The sequence below is a fragment of the Prionailurus bengalensis genome, chromosome E4 (genome assembly GCF_016509475.1).
Source record: "Prionailurus bengalensis isolate Pbe53 chromosome E4, Fcat_Pben_1.1_paternal_pri, whole genome shotgun sequence".
Lineage (NCBI taxonomy): Eukaryota > Metazoa > Chordata > Mammalia > Carnivora > Felidae > Prionailurus > Prionailurus bengalensis.
The window spans coordinates 53,046,887-53,067,614 of NC_057360.1; the positions used below are offsets into that span (position 1 = coordinate 53,046,887).

Consider the following 20,728-nt stretch of genomic DNA (forward strand, 5'->3'; position numbering starts at 1 on the left):
TGAGTTCCAGCCCCGCGTCAGGCTCTTGTGCTGACATCTCAGAGCCTGGATGGAGCCTGTTTCAGATACTATCTCCTTCTCTCTCTGCAGCCACTCCCCCCCCCCCCCCCGCCCTGCGCTCTGCCTCTCTCTCAAAAACATTAAAAATACTGATGCCTTAGCCTCATGGCAGACAATTGAATCAATCTCTAGGGATGAGTCTACACTGTGAAATGAAAGTTGGCCCACAATACACCTTAAAATAACAAAATCTTGGGCTGCTTCTCTGAACAGCGTGAAAGTAAGGTTTAGAATGTTGCAGGGGGCAGTGTTCTTGGTGGGAGCCATACAGGCTTCTGTCCATTCCGAGCTATGGATCAAAATGTAAATGTTTCAGCTAAATGAATTCATGTAATAGCTAAATGTCTAATTAGATTAAATGGATAATGATTTAATATAAAAATGCCCTGCAGTTCTCTATTTGTGTCGAATTTTAAACTGTGATAAAGGTATCTGGTTAATTTTTCAAAAATGGGGAAGAGCTCAATGTAAATCCACCAAATTACATTTGCAGAAGAGTAGACCAAGGATAGAGTGCAAGTTCACAACTGGAGAAGAGCTCTTCTTCCCTATGTACCTGAAGTAGCTCATGTGATCAGAAACTCAACCTTGGTTGAGGCTCACTTGGGCCAGCTTTAAACAACCACTTGACCCGGAATCATCAAATGCAATTAAAACCAGTAAACTAGCCAATCCTGTGTTTCCATTTTAGAAAGTTAAAAAAAAAAAAAAAAGGTTAAAGAAAAGAATCTTATAATTTGTACATCCACTGCAAGGGTGCACAATTGTTGCAGATTTGTCTGCTTACAGTAGTTCTCACGAGGGAGCAGAAGTGCTGTTTAACACTGGCCTGTGCTTTTGACACTTAGAGTTGGCGAGATTTGTCAGGAGTTGGTCAGTCTGAGGATCTGTTCTTCCACAGACTGAGTTAAAGCCTCAGTACCCCCAAAGTCCACAATCTGACTTGAGGCAGAACAAGGGTATCCCTTATGTTATAAATTTTTGCCACTTTAGCCTTGGGAAAATCCACCTACCTCTGGATTAACTCACAAAATATTGTCTGACAATTGTGTATGCGACCTATAGACACAAAATAACTTTCCGGAATCATTACATAGCCCTTTTAAGAATAAGAAAGACAGTATTTTTTAGTGTTTTCCATGAAGAACAAATACTTTTAATTTAATGTTGATGACTTGGAAAAAAATGTTTCTTGGTCTAGGACTTGCACCAATGACTTCGTACTCCAACTAGAGCAGATGCCAGAAGCTGTTGACCCATGGCAATTGGTACTGGGGAATATCATCTGCTCTTAGTGATTCTAGGGCTAAAATAGTTCTCTGAAATGAAGGTCTATAGTACGGAGTAATAGACACATACGCGTATATACATATGACATATATGCTCATGTATCATGTTGTGTTTACATACAAATGTTAAGTGAAACACTTCCAAAGCTGGGAGGAGCACGAAACTTCTTTTTAAATTCTACAGGCTAATTAAATGTTGCAAATAGAACAGTGGTTTCCATGTGAAAGGTGCAAAGCTGACGATGTCAGTATGCCTGGGGATGCAATTGACAGAATTGTATGGAAAGTATTGATCAGAGTTTCAAAACTATATAAAATATGTGGGAAATAGTTCTTTAGTCCTTAGGCTTTCAGAAGATTCATAAATGCAAGAACAGATTTGTAAGTTTATGTGGTGCTCTGCCAAAACTTGGTGTGTACTTTTTTTTAAAAAAACTACGTTTGGTGAGTACTTATCATTAAACACTGTAATTACATTGAACCTTCCGCTCAGTGTGTATCCACCACTGCGGTCTGTTTTTCTCTGATTCAGCTTGGCCTGAAACTGGGATTTTATTTTGTAGCTGTGATCATTAGAATTGCTGTTTCTTCCAGGATCGTGTCACTTCATGGGAATAAAGGATTGAAAGGAGCAGCAGTGACGTCCTCTCAGAAGAACTGCTTAGTTTCTCACTTGTAACGACCGTGGGCCGATTTGAAATTGTCCCTGATTATCCACTTAACCAATGGAGTCACTGTCTGGGCCAAGTGAAAATCACAGGCTCGTTTAGCTTCCTCAAAGTAAGTAGAGCAAAATAAGTTTTTTCATATCGATGGTACCCCTTATTTCAGACCACCTGAAAAACCTCTATCACAGACCTCTATCACAGAAGAACAGTTTCAGAAACAAGCCTTGTTTTGTTTGGTTTTCTAAAGGATTACAGAATAACCAGCAATGACTCTTTCTGGCGTATACGGTGCTTCTGTCCGTGATAACCCAGCGGGGACGGGGCACGGGGCCCGCCTTTCAGCTTTATGTCTTGCAAGTTTCCGTCCTTCACAGGTGGGTGTCGGTGAACGTGGTGTGTTCCTTAGTCACAGAGCTGAAACCCTTGATGGCATTCATCAGGTCCTCTTCATCCACATACTGAAAAATAAGCCAGTCATCAGAGTTAGGACATTCGCTATTAGTAGTATTTGCCATTGATTGATAGTGGTATCAATTTAGTATAAAAAGTACTCTGTAAGTATTTTGTTAAAGGCTAGTATTATGCTCAAATCCTTAAGGCATGGTTTGAGATTGTCCTGCCTTAAGTTTACCTAATTGAAAGGATCACATGTACACATGAACTACGGACTAATCCAAAATGTCATTTGAGTGTTATTAAGTGCCGTATTTTAACTTTCTAAGCCTCAGTTTCCTCATCTGTCAAGTGAGGAGATTATATTTTATTTTATATTTATATTCATGGATGTTATACACACATCCACACACACACATATGTATATACATTTATATACTTAAGATTTGGTTCAGGGGTATCTGGGTGGCTCAGTTGGTTAAATGTCCGACTTCAACTCAGGTCACGATCTCATGGCTTTGTGAGTTCGAGCCTCACGTCGGGCTCTGTGCTCAGAGCCTGGAGCCTCCTTCAGATTCTGTGACTCCCTCTCTCTCTGCCACTCTCTCGGCCATGCTCTCTCTCTCTCTCTCTCTCTCTCAAAAATAAACAAACATTAAAAAAAAGATTTGATTCAAACTGTAAGCAGAAGAGACAGAATGCATGCTATTGTGCTTCCCACTCTCTTACTGTATTTTGTATTTATTGAGTAGGGCTAGTAATATTGTTTGTAAGGTTATAACAAACAGATTATTTTCCAGGTTTTGCATTTTCGAAAACTTTCATTAAATTGCTTTGCATATTGTCTATTGCTAGTACTGTCAAAAGCAAGCAAAACTAGCAATATAGCATAACAGTGAAGAATGGGGCTTCTGTAACCAAATGATGGTTTTAAGATCCCAATTCCATCGAAAAAACCACTGTGTATCCTTAGGTAAGGACACACATGCATCTTAGCCCTCTATATGTTATGTTGTCCCCTATAAACTTATCCTTTTCCATGTCAGATAAGATCAATTAACAATTCCTTAGGTTTCAGCCTGATGTAATTATTCCTGCCATTTAGAATCTTTAGATCTGGAATGGAATCACGGAACTCGAGAGTCATAACAATATCAAGCAGGCCCACAATTTTAAAATGCACATTGTAGATCATTGTCCTGAACAAGCCAAGACTGTGCATTTTTCATTGTGATTAGAACCTGGAACCAGGAGACTTGCCCTATTCCTTGCCATTACTTAAAAAAGTCTTTGTGGAAGTCCTCAACTTTTCAGCGAAGGAAAATTGAGTACTTAGATGAGAGGAAGACTCTAAAGGCAGAAACAGACGGTTGGAAGACATGGAAGTGAATCAGTCTGCTCTGCAGAGCAGGTGAGTTCTTAGCTGGCGATCTTTCCTAGCTAACTACCCCAAAGGAACAGTTCTCCAGCAGATGTCTAGGTAGTCGGCATAATGCAGAAGGTTGATGGTTGGTAAAAACTGTAGGGTTTTATCCATTTCAGCCACTAGGGACTTATAAAAAATATTAGATATTAATGAGGTTAACTTTCCAAGAGTCAGTTATTTGTATCCACTGGACTGAAATTATGAAAGATGAAGTTCATAAATAGTAATACCTTTGTTTATCATGATTTTCTGAGTTTCTTGGAAAAAAAACATTGAGCCTATTGAAAGAAAGATTTTCTCCTCTAACCATAAACCCAAAGGAAAAAGGTGATGCACTTTTTTTTTTTTTTGGTTGTTTCTCTTGTAGACCAGTTCCAATGTTCCCAGTCGCCTTCTGCCCAAGTTAATAGAGTATAGCCTGTTTGTCTCTCCACCTACTTGATGAATTCATTTTTTTAAGCATCTGATGTTTGCAAAAAGAATGAGACAAAGTTTCTACCCTGCTCATCAAACAATTTTAGTAACACTAATAAGTAGGTCATTATAAAATACTTGGGCAAATGGTCGGAGAGATGCAAAGTGCTGGGAGGCAGCATTCAATGAGGACAGGATGCTCCACGCCATCCATTTACCAATGTTCTTTTGGGGGGTTGATCAAAGGCTCTGGATAAGGAAACCCACTCACCAATCCACTATCGTGGCCCATGATGGTTTCCCACAATGAGTCATCGATCAAGACTTTCTTGTCCTGAAAGTCCATGAGTTGGCTGACACTGCGGTGGAGAGAGCCTTGGGAATAAGTTTGGCTTATTTGACTCTGACTTGGGATCCGAAGTACGGATATGCTGCGGTTGCTCCTGATACTGATGGGTGTCCCAGACCGGGGAATTTTGGTATCAGCTAATCCCTGAAAAGAAAGTTGCTGTTGGTGATTACTGTCTAAAGAAAATGGATTTGCAATGGGACGGATAATGTGTGTCACACATTGTCAATGAAGGGAACACTCCATTTCCTCCTACAGAACAGCTTGTCTGGAATATCGTGGCCCCTGGGTTTTTGGTAAGGGTGAGATGATAAACTAATAGTTGTATTAGACATCAGTGTTCTTAGCACCTACAGAATTTATGCGCTAACGCTTTGGCTCTTGTTTCCTGGAGACAAGGGCTAGCTGCATTACAAAGTGGTGAGGTGAAGGAGATAGAGGTTTGGTTAACAAAGTAACCCCTTCGTGAGTGTCACCACTGAGCCTGTGTCTTGAGATCACCGCTTTTCCCAGAGCAAAGTTAACAATGGTCTCTTATGGCTGCCAAGTGAACACAGTTGGATTATATTTTAAAATCCCTGGATTTGTGTAGGAAAATGGACTCTCCCCACCCTCTCTTCTCATTCGTATTGTTCTATTTGTTATAAGACTCAGCCATCAAAATAGGTCTGTGGGGCGCCCGGGTGGCTCAGTCAGTTAAGCATCCAACTTCGGCTCAGGTCATGCTCTCACGGTTCACGAGGTCGAGCCCTGCATTGGGCTCTCTGCAGTCAGCGCAGAGCCCACTTCGGATCCTCTGTCCCCCTTCTCTCTGCCCCTCTCCACTCTCCCCTTCTAAAAGGGGAGCCGCACCTGTGTGGCTCACTTGGTTAAGTGTCTGACTCGGTGCTGACAGCCTGGAGCCTACTTCGGATTCTGTCTCTTCTCTCTGCCTCTTTCCCACTTGCACCCTATAGCTCTCTCAAAAGTAAGTAAACATTAAAAATAAAAATATGATTTAAAAAATTAATAAATCAGGTCTGGTATTAACATCAGAAAGACAAAGGCACTATGTGATTAGAACCTAGAATGTGCCATAAGAAAATCTAGCTGCTCTAAGCATCTGAGGTTTGATTTAGCTGTTCCAATCAATGAAATGTTCCTGCTTTTCATTGTGCGGTCAACGCATCATGCACAAGATCATGCATTCACGCAGCACACGAGGTACCTCCAAGTGCATGGTGTAACTTTTTAGGGTAACATTGCTTGACACATCAGATATATCAGCCACAGAGTCAAACTGAGAACAAAGAGGGAGGCATCAGTCAGTGTTTAGAACAAACAAAATTACCATCAAACAAATTCTTTGTGTTTCTCCAACAATGACATAATCATACAATCATTCTGAGATGCATCTCAGGGTGTGTATGTGTGTGTGTGTGTGTGTGTGTGTATTTCTGCAATTAAAATTGCATGGTGAGTGGAACACAATGGCTTAGTGTTTCAGGTGAGTTCTACTGGAGTTATTTGTTTAGTGTTGCAGAGCATGAGAGGATCTTCAGGCAAGTAAGTAAACTGTAAGTCAAACCTGCACTTAAACTTAGCTATACTTGATGCTATGTGGTCTTGAAAATGTTAACAAATCATAAAAGCCTCTCTCATTCCCTGGTATCTCTGTCCCCGTTTCCTCTGTGAAGTCAGATTGGAGCCTAACATCCTTTGCCAGTATGTGTCTTGTGTCAAAAGGTTTCTTACCTATTCAGAGGACAGGAGTGCCCGGGATAGGAGCTTGTCGTGTGTGTGTGTGTGTGTGTGCGTGTGTGTTTCAGGGGTAGCTCTCATCGACCTACCCAAGTGTACATACAGGTGGATCTGAGACCCTGAGCAGGTAACTCCAGCTTGATCCTGTTCAGAATCTTACCCATTTATTCTGGGGCCCATAGATAACAACACCGGCTCTTTATTTGGTTCTAATAATGCAAATTATCCTCTCTTTAGTTTGGTTAACCTTCACTAATATTCTTCTATGTGTCCAACTTTGTGACACCAGCTTATGTTCAAAAATGTTTTTTAAAAGCAACAGAAGGAGGCCTGCAAGTACCCGGTTATTACCCGGGTAGGATTAACTTAGGATACAGTGGGTTCCGGGAATACTGCCCAGGGCCCTGGGACACTCCAGATTCCACTTCTGCTAACCCTCTGGGCCCTGTGACTAATACCCTCAATGCTGAAGATGAGCCAATGTGGGAGCCCAGAGCCCCTGGCAGCCAGCCAGTCCCCACCACCCCTGCCTCTCCTCACACCTCGCTTGGCCACTTCGCAAAAGTAACCAGTTGGGAGCCACTCTGCTTTCCCCTGACGGTAAGGGGTATATGAGAGCAGGGTGTTTCCACTCTTTTGCCTGCCTGTCCCAGTGGACATCTGGCCTCAGAAGCAGCTTGGCTTGGGTTTGGCAGGAACTGTAAGGGCTAATCAGCACCCCTTACCTCTTTTGTGTTTTGTGTTTTCTTACTGTGGTAAGTACACTAATACGAGATCTACTCTCTTAACAGACTGGGTGACAATACAGCATTGTTATTAGGTACAATGTTGCACAGTGCATCTCCAGAACTTCTTCACCTTGCATAACTGACATTTTATGCCTGCTGATTAGCGGTTCCCCATTTCCTCCTCCCCCAGCCTGGCAGTCACTCTATTTTGCTTCCGTGAGTTGGACTATTTTAGATGCCTCACGTAAGGGCAATCACGCAATGTGTCCCACCTATTTTTATTGGTTATAGGACTGCACCCACTGCTTACGGGAATTGTATCATACGTATTACATTTTTAATTCATTTATGGCTATTCTCGGAGTATTGTGTGTCCAACTTCCTGAGTGCTGGTTGGAATGGCAGATTCTTTGGTTTCTTCCTCGCGAGATTCAGGTCCTGCTCCTATGTGATGCTGATACTGATAGTCCATGGGCCTCACTTTGACAAAACAAAGCTTGACAAGACTCGAGAGGACCATGAGCAATGGTGCCATCCAGAGTACCTTCCATTTGGAATGATGTGATTGCTTCTTGACCCCTCAGTTAGCCAACTGGGCAAAACTCGATTCCTCCTCGGCAAGGATTATGAGACACTGATGCCTGCCTGTAGGGTATGGGTCAAGAGACAGGAGACTTGACCCCTGAAACGAGTTACAGACACTAACGATATGTGGTAGGTTTTCCTGGAAGCACACTTCATGTTACAGAGTAGATGTACCCGCAGAGCTCTGGAAATTTCCTCCCACGTTCTCCATGCACTCTGTATACCCCAGGGTTGATTTAGCTGATGTCGCCAGGCTAGATATGTCTCAGGTCTTCTTGGCCTTTCCATGCACTTCTGAATTCCAGAAGTGGGGGTACATCTTTGGTCTAAGAACATGGTTTCCATGGGGCACCTGGGTGGCACCATCACTTAAGTGTCTGACTTCGGCTCAGGTCATGATCTCATGGCTTGTGAGTTTGAGCCCTGTGTCGGCCTCTGTGCTGACAGTTCAGAACCTGGAGCCTGCTCCGGATTCTGTGTCTCTGTCTCTCTCTCTGCCCCTTCCCTGCTCATGCTCTCTCTCTCTGTGTGTCTCTCAAAAATAAATAACCATTAAAAAATAAACAGAAGAACACGGCTTCCTCAGAGAGAGAAAGTTACTCTTCAACAAGGGAGAACTTCAGAGTGTCTGCTCTTCAGGGAGAATCTTCTGATGACTATACCCTGAACATAAGCGAATGGCTGATGGTTTGAACTGGCCACTCAATGTTCATTCATTTCACAAATATTTGATGCGAGGCACTGTTCTGGGTGTTGAGGTGCAGCAGTAAACGGCCCACAAAATCCCTGCCCTCGGGGAGCTTCCATTCTATTCGAGGAGTCGGACAAGCATGTCTGCCACGGTGTCATGTGATGGCTGTCTGGAAAAGGACGAGTGGACAAGAAGCCAGGGGATTCTATCTCTCACGGAGGGGGGTGACATCTCTGCAGAGACCTGAATGAAGTGAGAGTATGAGCCACCCAAGAGGAGACCAGGAGCGATGGCCCAGCCAGAGGAGCTTGATGTGCTCGGGGAGGAAGGAGGCTGGAGGGCCGGAGAGCAAGGAGAGGGGGATGAGGTGTGGTTGGTGAGAGCTGAGGCCCAGGCCATGGGAGACATTGTCTCCACTTCTCCACCACCAAGTCACTGTCCCCTGGCTGCTCCCCGCCCCACACGCAAACCATGGGCATCAGAGGGGTGACTCCCCCTCGGTGCCCCCCATTTTCACTACTTGGGCATCACGATACACCTTTGTCAGTGCCTTCGACACTGTTCGTGGCTGTGTCCTGCACAAATGAAGAGATCTGGATGGGATACAATGCTCTTTGGTTGACTTTTCTCTATTGTTTGAAGTGTTACAACTCAAGCAGTTTGATCAGGCTTCTGTGCATAATTTGGTGCCGCTGTGATACTGTGATTTATAATAAATATATATTTGGCCTTCAGCCCAATTTCTGGCACAGGACTGCTGAAACCCTTGGAATTTCTTAAGAGATGAGAGCCACAAAAGTGTCTTTTGTCATGCTAATGAGGTGATTTTCCAGGGAACTACCTAAAGTTAGGGGCTGGTTATCAGGAGAACCAACCCTGTGATTAGGGTGTGGAAATTTCGGTCCCCGCTCAACCTCAGCTCACCCCCCACCTCTAAGGAGGGGAGAGACTGGAGGTTGAATCAGTAGCCAATGGCCAGTGTTGACCAATCGCGGCTAAGGGATAAAGCCTCCATTATTACACTCTGTCCTATCCATCTCTTCCATCTGCCTGTTCCTGGGTTCTCTCCTTTTATAATAAACTGGCGATCCAATAAGCAAAATGTTTCCCTGAGTTCTGTGAACCGCGCTAGCAAATGAACTGAACCCCAGGAGGGGTCACTGGAAACTCTAACCCGTAGCTGGTCTGTCAGAACCCCGGGTGACAGCCTGGACTTGTGACCCGGTGTCTGCAGCTGGGGAGAGGGGACCGTCCTGTGGAACTGAACCCTTGCCTCATGAAATACCTCTGACGCCATCTCTCCCCGTGGGTAGTGTCAGAACTGAGTTGAATTGTAGGACACCCACCAGGTGTCAGAGAATTGCTTGCTGTGGGAAACTCCGCCCACATTGGAACTGGTAATCACAGTTTAGCTGCACTGGGTGGCTACTAGCTCACATGGAACCTTTGTGCAAACTGCAGCAAAGGTGATTTCTCAGGAAGAGGCAGCCCTTTGGACACATGGCTTGGAGAAAAGACTGGTGCCTGGTGGGAGTTAGAACTTGCAGCCTTTCCTCCTCCGAGTAGACACAGCCCCACACCGCAGAGGGGACCTTCCGAGTCAGTCACGTTTCCCCCTTCAACGAGTGCTCTGGGCCTCGATCTCCCTGCACCACCATTTGTGTGACCTCACCCCCTAGACCTCTGACCTCCTATCTTGGGACTGGGTGGTCGGGAGCTCTGAGGAGCCATCCATCCTCGGTGGCCCAGGGTGTCACAGCCAGGGGACAAACTGAGCACTGCGAGCACTTTACTCTCTCCCTAGACCCCCTGTTTATTTCTAATCCCCGCAAGGGGCACAGTTATATAATCTGTAAATTCCCCCGTTGATTTCAACATACTACCCTTCTCCACCATCCCCAGATTGACAACGTTAGAACAGAAATACTCATCCCTGGCTGCACCTTAGAATCACTTTTGGAGTTAAAAAAGATTACCAATCCCCAGGCCCCACCCAAAAGTGATGAAATCAGACTTTCTGGGAGAAGGCCCAGGCAATGGCATTTTAAAAAGCTTTCCCAGGTGTCTTCATCCACTCGGGCTGCTTTAATAGCATCTCATAGACTGGGTGGCTTCTAAACAACAGAATTTATTTCTCAAGTTCTGGAGGCTGGGAAGTCCAGGATCAAGGTGCTGGCAAATTGAGTGTCTGTTAGGTGCCTGCTTTCTGGTTCACAGGTGAGGGTCTAGTCTTCTTGCTGTGTCCTCACATGGAGGAAGGGACAAGAAAGCTCTGGGGGCCTCTAATAAGGTCACTATTGGCCTCCTGTGGTCCCCATATTTTGTCAAACATAACTGTCATCTAGTCCCTTGTTATTATGACTCTGGAGACATTTCCCTTTACATAAACGCGCTAGCCCAGGAAGAGGGAAATGGGGCCCGCCTTCAGAGACCTACCCCATGGGTTTCCCCCGGTGGATAGACACTCAGTGGAGACATTCTCTTCTGAAGAGGTACTAAGGGAGGTCTCTCTCTGATATATGGTTCTTTGTGGATTTTTCTTTGTAGTATCAGAGACAGAAAAATGGCCAACAAGATCAAGCCCAGCATTGCCATTAACACGATGAACCATAACTGGCTGTAGAACTCGGTGTTTTTCCTCCCCGATCCTCTCTTTTCTCCAGGAGTTGTCAGAACCAGGCCTGCAAAACCCAGGGGCAGAAAAGGGAGATGTTATTTCAGAAGGCAATTTTGTGATCCCTTGCCCTGTCGTTTGGTAGTAAATTGGAAAGGAGTTTAAAGCAGTTTGTCTCATGGTGCTGGTTTGTACTTGTGTTCAGGCCGGGAAGCGGTGCCGTGCGTCTTCAGGGGCAGGCTTACAGCCCTCAGGAGACCTCGCCGACACTCCTCAGGCTAGAAATCACTGCTGCCTTTGCAAGTTTCCTGGGAGAGACAGGGGGAAGGGGAGGAGGAGGGGACTTTTAAAAGGGGTTACCAAGTAACCTTGAGGAATGCCTGCTTCACCGCCGTGGGCCCTGAGAGCCAAGTGTTTTCCTGGGCGACGGATTCTGGTGAGGGGCCAGCCTGACCACTGCTGCAGAGACCCTACTGGACACACAGTGCCGGGGAGATCCGGGGTCCCCTCACTTCATGCAACAGCCCGGTGCCTGAGAAGTTCTGTGCAAACCGGATTTGAAACATTAGATCCTACTTTCTATTGTGATGGAAACAGCCTGTGGTTGCCACCTTGTTGTCTTTATATTTCTGGCACCCTGGCCTCTCTGTGACCTTGTCAGGCTCTGCGAGTCGCCACTCAAGTGCCCTCAGAGCCTCCCCTGGGAAGAGGTCCTTTGGCAATAGGACCACTCACGCTTGACTTCTGACTTCTGCGTACGGGGGACAGCCCAGTGCGTGTGATTCCCTGCACGTGAGGCTAATCACAGGAGCTCAGATTTACGGAGCACTCATCGGCCCTGTGCCTTACAGGACGAGGGCTGGGGAGTCCCACAACTATCAAGTCTGGGAAGCTGGGATGAGCCAGGCCAGACAAGGGAAGGGCTCATGGGGGACGCTGCAGGGCAGCGTGAAGCAGCAAAGTCAAGCCCACGGAGCAGCGGTGGGTGTCAGAGCCCCTCTCCAAAGGGCCGAACACGGTGGGCAGAAAGGAGGAGGAGAGGGACGAAAGCCGGGAAGAAATGTGTTTTGTTTTGCAGAACGAACAGCCCCGGCCCAGGAAATAGCCAACTGGGTGTTTCGCCCGAGAGCTCCTCACTAGGTGCTGACAGCCCTTGATGTGAGCCGCTTTGAGCAGGACTGGATGAGGACCTAGGCCAGAAGCCCCCGGAGTCTTCTGGAAGTTATCTTTAGCTCATTATAATACCAAGATCTCCTCCTGTGGGTGGAGTTTTCTGCCATTTTTTGAACGCGCCGTATTTGCCCTGGCATGTTGACATGGTAGGCATGTACAATTGAACCAAAAATGCCTCTGTAAGCTCCCTGTCCCCACCCCTTAATATACTCAGTAAACGCTTCCTGCACTAACCCCCTGGGGAGACAGAGCGATCTCCCTGTCTCCTTTCTTGTAACAACAACACCACAATTCTTTGTTTCCAACACGTCCTCTGTGTTCAATTTGATGTAGCCCAAGCAGCGAACCCTGGAGCTGGGCTCCCGGCCGGGCTGCAGACGTGCAGGCTGGTGTGCAGCTGGGAGCCAGGGAGCTGCTCTTCCAAAGCAAAGGCCTGCAGCCAGGAGGAAGGCATGCCAACAGACACGGTCACGAGTGCCTCTTTACTCCTTGGACAAACTCCCCGCTTCCACAACCCCAAGGACTGGGTGGGCCTGTGGGACACTTAAAACCCACACTTTCAGTGGAAGGGAGTGGAGAGGGGGCTTCAGAATTGGAGTAGGAGGGTTTAAGAGAGGGCGAGAAGGTGACTAAGACTACATTTCAAGCTTCGTAAGAGGAGCAACACTACTTTGCTAACCCTGACTCGACTTCTCATAGCTCTGAGGTTAAAAACCTCGCTCTGCCTCTCTGCGCCTCAGTTTCCCCATCTCTAAAATGAAGGGTTGGGGTCAAAGCTCTGCCAAGTTCCAGCAGGCAGGAATACCTCTAATTAGGAATCCAGGTGTGTTATTTGAATGAAGAAAACCAACCAACCCCCCCCCCCCCCTGCCAAACAACCTTGGTCATTCACTGGAAGGGTTGAATTTCCTCTGGGTGGCACAGGGTTATAACTCCAGAAACCGATCTGATGGGCCCGGTGGACCCCTTGCTTGGGAGGACACCAGGGAAGGGAGGGCAGCCTGCCTGAGGGAAGTCTCAAAAAGAAAACAGCTCTCAGATCAGGAGGGAAATGAGGATTGGGAGACTTTCATGCTCCAAGGCTGCCTCAGGCAAGGGAACAGGAACATTTAAAAAGTTACATCATAAAATTAAAACTGACTATGGAAATTAGGTGGACAATACATCTTGGAATTTTCCATATCTTCTCAGGTCCTCAGTGTTCCTTCTCTCATCAGTGGAAACCTCACTTTGTATTCAGGAACCAAATACAGGTTTCCCCTGTTTTGTGGAGAGCTTACAATCAGGTAAAATCAGGCCAATGTATCTTTATCCCTTCTCTTTTTTTCTTTTCAAAGTCCCTTTAATTTTAAGGGACTCCACCCATCAAGTGCGAGCTTCAAGGTTGGGTTAGGAGACTCCAGAGGCTGAGCCTGGACCTCAAAGAAAATCCCAAACCAGACTAGTGTCAGAGGTCATTCCTCCCGTGGAAGGATACTTCCCACCGACCTAGGAGACCGGACTGGCTGGATTTAGAGGTGGGTCAATCTAGGTTATGTGGTTTTTATTCAACTTGTGATCCTAATGCCTTACATCAGAATCATCGGGTGGGGCTTGTTTATATCTATTAAAATTTTTTTTTAGTGTTTATTTTTCAGAGGGGGAGAGACAGAGTGCAAGCAGGGGAGGGGCAGAGAGAGGGAGACACAGAATTTGAAGCAAGCTCCTGACTGCCAGCTGTCAGCACAGAGCCCGACGCGGGGCTCGAACTCACGAGCTGCGAGATCATGAACTGAGCCTAAGTCGGACGCTCAACCGACTAAGCCATGCAGGCGCCCCTATTTTTATTTAGTTTTTAATTTTTCAAATCTGATGGCAGTTGACACACAATGTTATGGGCAGGGCTTGTTGAAAGGGCAGATTCCTGGGCCCTACTGACTCTGAATCTCTGCTGGGGGCCTGGGAAACTATATAATAAGCAAGCACACTGAGACGATTCGAGCGCACACTTACATTTGAGAACCACCGCTAAAGAGAAAGGATGGGGCCAGGAGTCAACAGAAAAACCACGTTCAGATTCTCATCTTAGCCGGGAGCTTGCGGGGTGTTCTTGGGTGAGTTCTGGTGTCCCTTAGGACTCCAGTGGTGCACTTCACTTGTGGACACATTAGAGTTGCTAAAAGAATACCGAATGTCTATCCCACGGCTGCTATGGCATGAAATGAGATGAACTTTGTGGAAAGGACCGTCAGGTGTTGTAAAAAATTTCACATGGCATCCAGACACATGACGTCTGGAAATAGAGAATCCTATTTTTTTTTTTTTTTAGCAGTTGAAATTATCCTTGATAACAATATATATATTTACCTGTGTTTCAGAATTTTTGGACCTTTGTATTTTAAAAAAACCTACGCATGCATACCAATTTGATATAACATTAGTTACTGGAATTTAAAATAGGGTATCAGTCCCAATTCTGTTCAAATGGAAAAAAATCTGGCATTTCTCTAACTCGCCCTTTGAAATTATAAAGTATTACATGTGTTAGATTCAAAGATTGTGGGTAGAAGTCAATTTAAAAGATGCTCCATAAAAATTACAATTTCATCTCTTCAGCTAAATTACTTGGTAATGGCAATCAATCATCATCTTTTACAGAGAATGCAAGAGAAAAATCTCCCAAATTCACCATTTTAGGCTCTGAATCTGCAATATTATCACTATGATCAACACAAATTGGCATTAGAGTATTTTCTCTTCCTCTGATCTCTTTTTTCTGACTTCCTCTATAAATCACTTTTTTTTTTTTTAACAAAGTCATATAGCTCTTTATTGAGAGCATTTGTGACTAGGAGAGAATTTAGTCATATCTCTGTGTCTACAATTCAGTGACTTGGTATATTTTTTAAATTTTTTAATGTTTATTTTTAAGAGAGAGAGAGACAGAGCATGAGCTGGGGAGGGGCAGAGAGAGAGGGAGACACAGAATCTGAAGCAGACTCCAGGCTCTGAACTGTCAGCATAGAGCCAGATGCAAGGCTCAAAGTCACCAACCGTGAAATCATGACCTGAACTGAAGTTGGACGCTTAACCAACTGAGCCACCCAGGCACCCCGACTTGGTATTTTAAGATGACTGTATACCTGGGGCACCTGGGTGGCTCAGTCTGTTGGGTGTCTGACTTTCATGCAGGTCATGATCTTATGGTTTGTGAGTTCAAGCCCCATGTCAGGCTCTCCCTCTCTGCTCTCTCTCTCTCTCAAAAATAAATATTAAATTTTTTTTTAAAAAGAGTACTATATACCCTCTTTGCCAAAATAATTTCCATGAGAACTTAAAAAAAATTGTCATGGAACAGTTCTTTCCATGCAGTCTATGAACATATTAGTACAAGGATACAAGAAACAAACATATGATTGTTTCTTTCCCCAAATGAATAGGTTCTATACTAAGTATAATATGAGTTAAACGTTTACCAAATCCGGTGGAGGTATCATATTGGACCAAGGGTGACTTAACACTTCCTTCATCTGTAGTGCAGATGACCTGGAGAAAGAAGGCTAGAAAAAAGATACAAGACTCGGTCATTCAACACCTACAAATAGTGGGCAGACTTTTAGAAGAGCAATATATCATAGCATGGGAAATCTGAGAACAGGTTTCCAGCGCAAGTTGTGAGGTTTTATCTTATATACACACTTATTTCTAATTTTCAAATTACCAAGAAAATAGCTATAATTAGCGTAATAATAGTATACATTTGTAAGTAACAGAACTGAAGAGGAAGCTTAGAGGTTATATAGCAAAGAAAAAGAATCAGAAGAGTAAAGGAGACTACAGTGTGTCTTATACTTCATATTGGTCTAAACCTGTTCTGGTAAAACTTACAAGTGCACTTTGCACTATGTGATCCAAAGTTTCTTTCTAAACAGGAGAGTTCAGGAAATTGAATGGTCTAAATACTTCTCTCAGTAGCCAGGAACCTGAGAGAAGCAACTCTTACAGGGCCACACAGGTGGTTCGGTAGAGGCCTGCCCAGGAGTAGAACCCAGATCTCCCGACTATGGGTTATCTCATCTGCTTATTACAACGGCTGCCTAGGTAACCAAGAACTGTGACCAGGAGAATGTACAGCTCGATTGTAAAAATGCTTTGGATAAGTTTCAGATGCTCTAAATGCAATCCTGGATCTCATTGTGTATTTGCACCTTTTCACCAACATAAGTAGCATTTTCAAGGAAATTTAAAGAACCAAAAAGGCCACTAATGAATTCATTGCAGAAATCCAGAGTGCTTAAAATGGCTTTACATCTATTGGTCCTGTGGTCATATTGATCATTAGAAAATAGTACCCTGTAAAGCTTTTTCTCATTTCAATTTAAAAATCAAACAGGAGAAGAACATGTAATTAAACAGGGAGAAACAGTTCAGTTTTCAAAGGAAAAGTGTTGTAGTTTGAGCAATGGATACCAAGGTTGGTTGAGGAAAGCCCTCAATCACGGACTAAGAGTTGGAGATGGTCGTTGCCTGGTCTGTCTCTATTTGGATGTATCAAGAAAAATCTCCAAAGTCCCTGCAAGTGTATTATTTCAGGAAACCCAGACTACCCGTGGGTGCCATTTGTCTTGTGGACACAGCCAGTCCTACAGTCTTGTCCCTTTGTGGGGCCATCACACAAAGGCACACAATGGCACTCGTGCAGAAAACGGGAAGGGGAATCTTATTTACTGGGAGCTGCAACATTTCCTCAAGAAGTGGCCACTTCCACCAGGACATTTTAATGAGTAGCATCTGCTGGTCACATTTCAGACCGAATATCTCATAGAGCCGGGAAGCGGAGTTCCCGACACCCTACGAAATGAGAGTCAGAAACTAACTTTTGTCTGCCGTCCTTGGTATGTAGAGGGTGGTGTCGAAGCCACTGTATACACGCTGGCCTCCATCGGTCACCACGAACTCCTTCAGCGGGCCATTCAGAAGGAAGGAGCCACTCCAGTCTACACGCACCATAGACAAATTGCTGTCCACCAAAAACGGCACTCGGTATTGGGGCACTGTTGAGAGAAAGTTGTATATTCTAAAAATGGTAACCTTAGGGCTCGGCTCCTAGGTGGCTCAGTTGGTTAAGCGGCTGACTTTTGGCTTCAGCTCAGGCCATGATCTCATGGTTCATGAGTTCGATTCCTGCATTGGGCTCTTTGCTGACAGTGCAGACCTGCTTGGGATTCTCTCTTTCTCCTTTTCTCTCTGCCCCTTCTGAGCTCCTTCTTTCTCTTTCTGAAATAAACAAACTTAAAAAAAAATTAAAAATGGTTATCTCAGAGTGTGTGTGTATCTTTTATTTTTTCAAGTAATCTCTATACCCGATGTGGGGCTCAAACTTACAACCCCAAGATCAAGAGTCACACACTCTACTGACTGAGCTGGCCTGTATATATACATATATATATATTTAAGTATAACACCTCCCCCCAAAATTGGCATTGCTGAAACCCTTCATATTTTCCTCTGTGTTAAAAAAAAAAACACCTGGCATTGGGGGTGAAAAGAAAACCAATGGGAACATGTATGAGATGCTTTCTCAGCAATGTTGCACCTGCTTTCCCCCTCCCCCCAAAAAATCAATGAAAAGCAGTGTTTTATGAAATAAAACTATTAACATACAATAGTTGTGCTTACCAACATAAGCCTGGAGCTCATATTTTGTTGCATTTTCCTTCTTTTAACGGGTGAAGTATCCTTAACACTATTAACTACAGTAGATTGCTATTTTTCATATCAAATCAATATTTATTGCTACAAAGCCCCAAGGACTAGATGAAGTTAATATATTTTTTTTCTCCAAACTAAACTGCTTAGATGGTGAATTATGTCCTTTTGGCACCCATTTATTTTTAAAGCTTTTTCTTGAACCGTTAGTTTGTTTTCTAAGATAGTTAAAAAGCCTTGCAAATAGCAATTCGAGTATAATAATTCATTGCCCTGACTAATCAATCAATAGCATAGTACATTAGTATATAATCAAGTTCAGGTCTCCTAAGTATTATATCAGATATAGAAGCAACTTGGTGTGCATTTTACAGGCATGTTCTTTTTTCATTTTTCAGCTCCTTACTAAAACGAAGGAAAAACAATCCTTAACTGAGGCTCATCTTTTAAATGAATAATTTTTGCAGAAACAAATGAAGGGTTACCATATCATCTTGTCAAGTCAGAAGAGATTTGTTTCATGAGATCTCGTTTTCTCCAAAATAATCAATACATTTGTAACAGCATTAAGATCCATCCATATACTAAATTGGCTTTTAAGAAAAGAAAAAAGCGAGTGGTGGAAATAAATTGGATATCCTTTTTTTCTTTAGAAATTAAACCCATCTGTTGCTGATGTCAGGAAATATAACAAAATAAGGAATAATTATACTTTTGTGATCATAAGATTTAACCACAAAGACAACTTTGATTCTTATCTTTCAAAGCAAGACCTTTTCATAAAGCCATAAGAAAGTATTTCTGCAAATACCAAAACCATAGCTATCAAAACCTCTTTTATTTTTTTATTTATTTATTTTTTTAAGTTGATCTGTTTTTGAAGGAGAGAGCATGCATGCACACACGCAAACACACAAACACACACAGGATAGAGGGGCAGAGAGTCAGGGAAAAAGAAAATCCCGAGCAGGCTCCACGCTGTTAGTGCAGGGCCCGCTGCAGAGCTCGATCCCATGGACCTTGAGATCCAGACCTAAGCAGAAATCAAGAGTTGGATGCTCAACCAACTGAGCCACCCAGGTGCCCCTCAAACCCTCTTTTAATATGTTTTTCCAGTACAAACTTCACAATGGAATATACTGTTGTATCTGTCTGTGGGTTCCCTCTGCCACTTAATTCAAAAGATTTCCACATCTCCCCTCCATCATAACAGCACAGATAAAGACAAGGTTTGTAAATAGTATAAAAATAGAAAGATAGGAGCTCCGAGGAAAGAGTGATTGAACAATCAAAATAACCAAGAATAATGAATTTGGAGACAGGAAATGGGAACAGTTACTATGCCCCCTGCACTTGATATGTTTTATCTCATTTAGTCTTCAAAACAATCTTGTAAGAGTTCCTAATTTTTCAGGTCAGGAAACTCAGGTTCAGAGAAGCCAAATTACTTGCTTAACCTCAGTGGCTTGTAAGAGGCCGAGGGTCTGAACCCAGACCTGCTAACCATAAAGCCCGTGTTGTTTTGTTACAATCAATACCCATCTATTCAAAGGAGCACAGTTTACTAATTCAGTTTATGGGTGCACTGAATCATCCTGGCTCATCCTGACTGCTACATATTTAGGAATTTTGTGAGCTGATTATTAAACCCAACCATTATTAAAATATATTATGTAAACTAAAATAAATGATACTAAAACTAAGGTAATAAACACTCAACGTTCATAAATCCTTCGTGATTTTGCTACATTGTATTATTATCTATGCTCTTGAGGTGGTTTATGTCTATTATGTCTGGATGGTGGAAATATTGCAGAGGAGGGCACCACTAGTCACCTCTTGCCAGCTCTGTGTTCCTTGGAAAATCAAAATTAGCCACGGTGGGAGTATTTACACCACGGAAGTTGGCAAGCACTTCCAATCAAACATTTTCTCTCAAGAAGCCCAGCAGTTAAACTATGCCTCACTTTGCTCTTGCACTGAAGGTGTAGTTAAGGCAGAGGGGGCTGAATGCATTGCTAACACCTCTCCAGACCCATGTTACTATAAAATTACAAACACTACTTTCAAAGTACTTTATGATTTGTATTTCTGATCCATATTTTTTCTCTTCTGGTACATAATGAGTTAAAAGTAGCATGAATGGTATTTGAAAACCCATATGATAGAGGCACCTGGCTGGCTCAGCCTGTTGAGCACCTGACTCTTGGTTTCAGCTCAGGTCATGATCTCACGGTTTGTGAGTTCGAGCCCCACATTAGGCTCAATGCTGCTGGTGCAGAGTGTTTGGTATTCTCTCTCTCTCTCTCTCACTCTGCCCCTCCCCTGCTCTCTGTCTCTCTCTCAAAATAAATAAATAAACTTAAAAAAAAAGAAAACTTATATGATAGCCATTTATTGTATTTTTCCATGTCTGTGGATCCAGTAAAGTGGATTGAGTGAGCCCTTTCTTCCCTTGGTGCTACTCCAATTTGGAGTCACTTCTATGTAAAAGGAAGAACAGAAAACAAGGAAACCTTTTTTTTTTTTTTTAATGTTTATTTATTGTGTGTGTGAGAGAGAGAGCAAGCAGGGGAGGGGCAGAGAGAGACAGAGAATCTCAAGCAGGCTGCTGTGTGCTATCAGCAGAGTCTGATGTGGGGCGCAAACTCAAAAAAAAAAAAATCATGACCTGACCCGAAATCAAGAATCATGACCTTAACCAACTGAGCGCCCCAGGCGCCCCAAGACAGCAAGGAAATCTTATATCTGTTCACTGTGGGGTTTTTTTTTTTTTTTGAGCCTAAGGAAAAAAAATCTGGCAAAACTAAGCTCAATGACTAAAAAGAGAATTGGTTAACAAAACTGCAAACCTCACAGAGCTGTTTTGGCCAGGCCTTCTGGCCAGTACACACACACACACACACACAC

The 20,728-nt window shown here is 43.8% G+C and overlaps 1 protein-coding gene across 1 annotated transcript in view; it reads right to left on the minus strand.

Moving 5' to 3' along the window:
- Nucleotides 1-1,426: 1,426 nt before the first annotated feature.
- Nucleotides 1,427-20,728, minus strand: part of USH2A (usherin) — a 736,138-nt gene continuing 716,836 nt past the window's right edge. Inside the window, exons 68-72 of the mRNA XM_043568966.1 lie at nucleotides 16,987-17,163; nucleotides 15,586-15,669; nucleotides 10,780-11,024; nucleotides 4,522-4,743; nucleotides 1,427-2,475 (exon numbers count right to left, since the gene is read on the minus strand). Of these exons, the coding sequence (XP_043424901.1) occupies nucleotides 2,386-2,475; nucleotides 4,522-4,743; nucleotides 10,780-11,024; nucleotides 15,586-15,669; nucleotides 16,987-17,163 (818 nt within the window). The 3' untranslated portion in view covers nucleotides 1,427-2,385. The remainder of the gene's footprint in view (nucleotides 2,476-4,521; nucleotides 4,744-10,779; nucleotides 11,025-15,585; nucleotides 15,670-16,986; nucleotides 17,164-20,728) is intronic.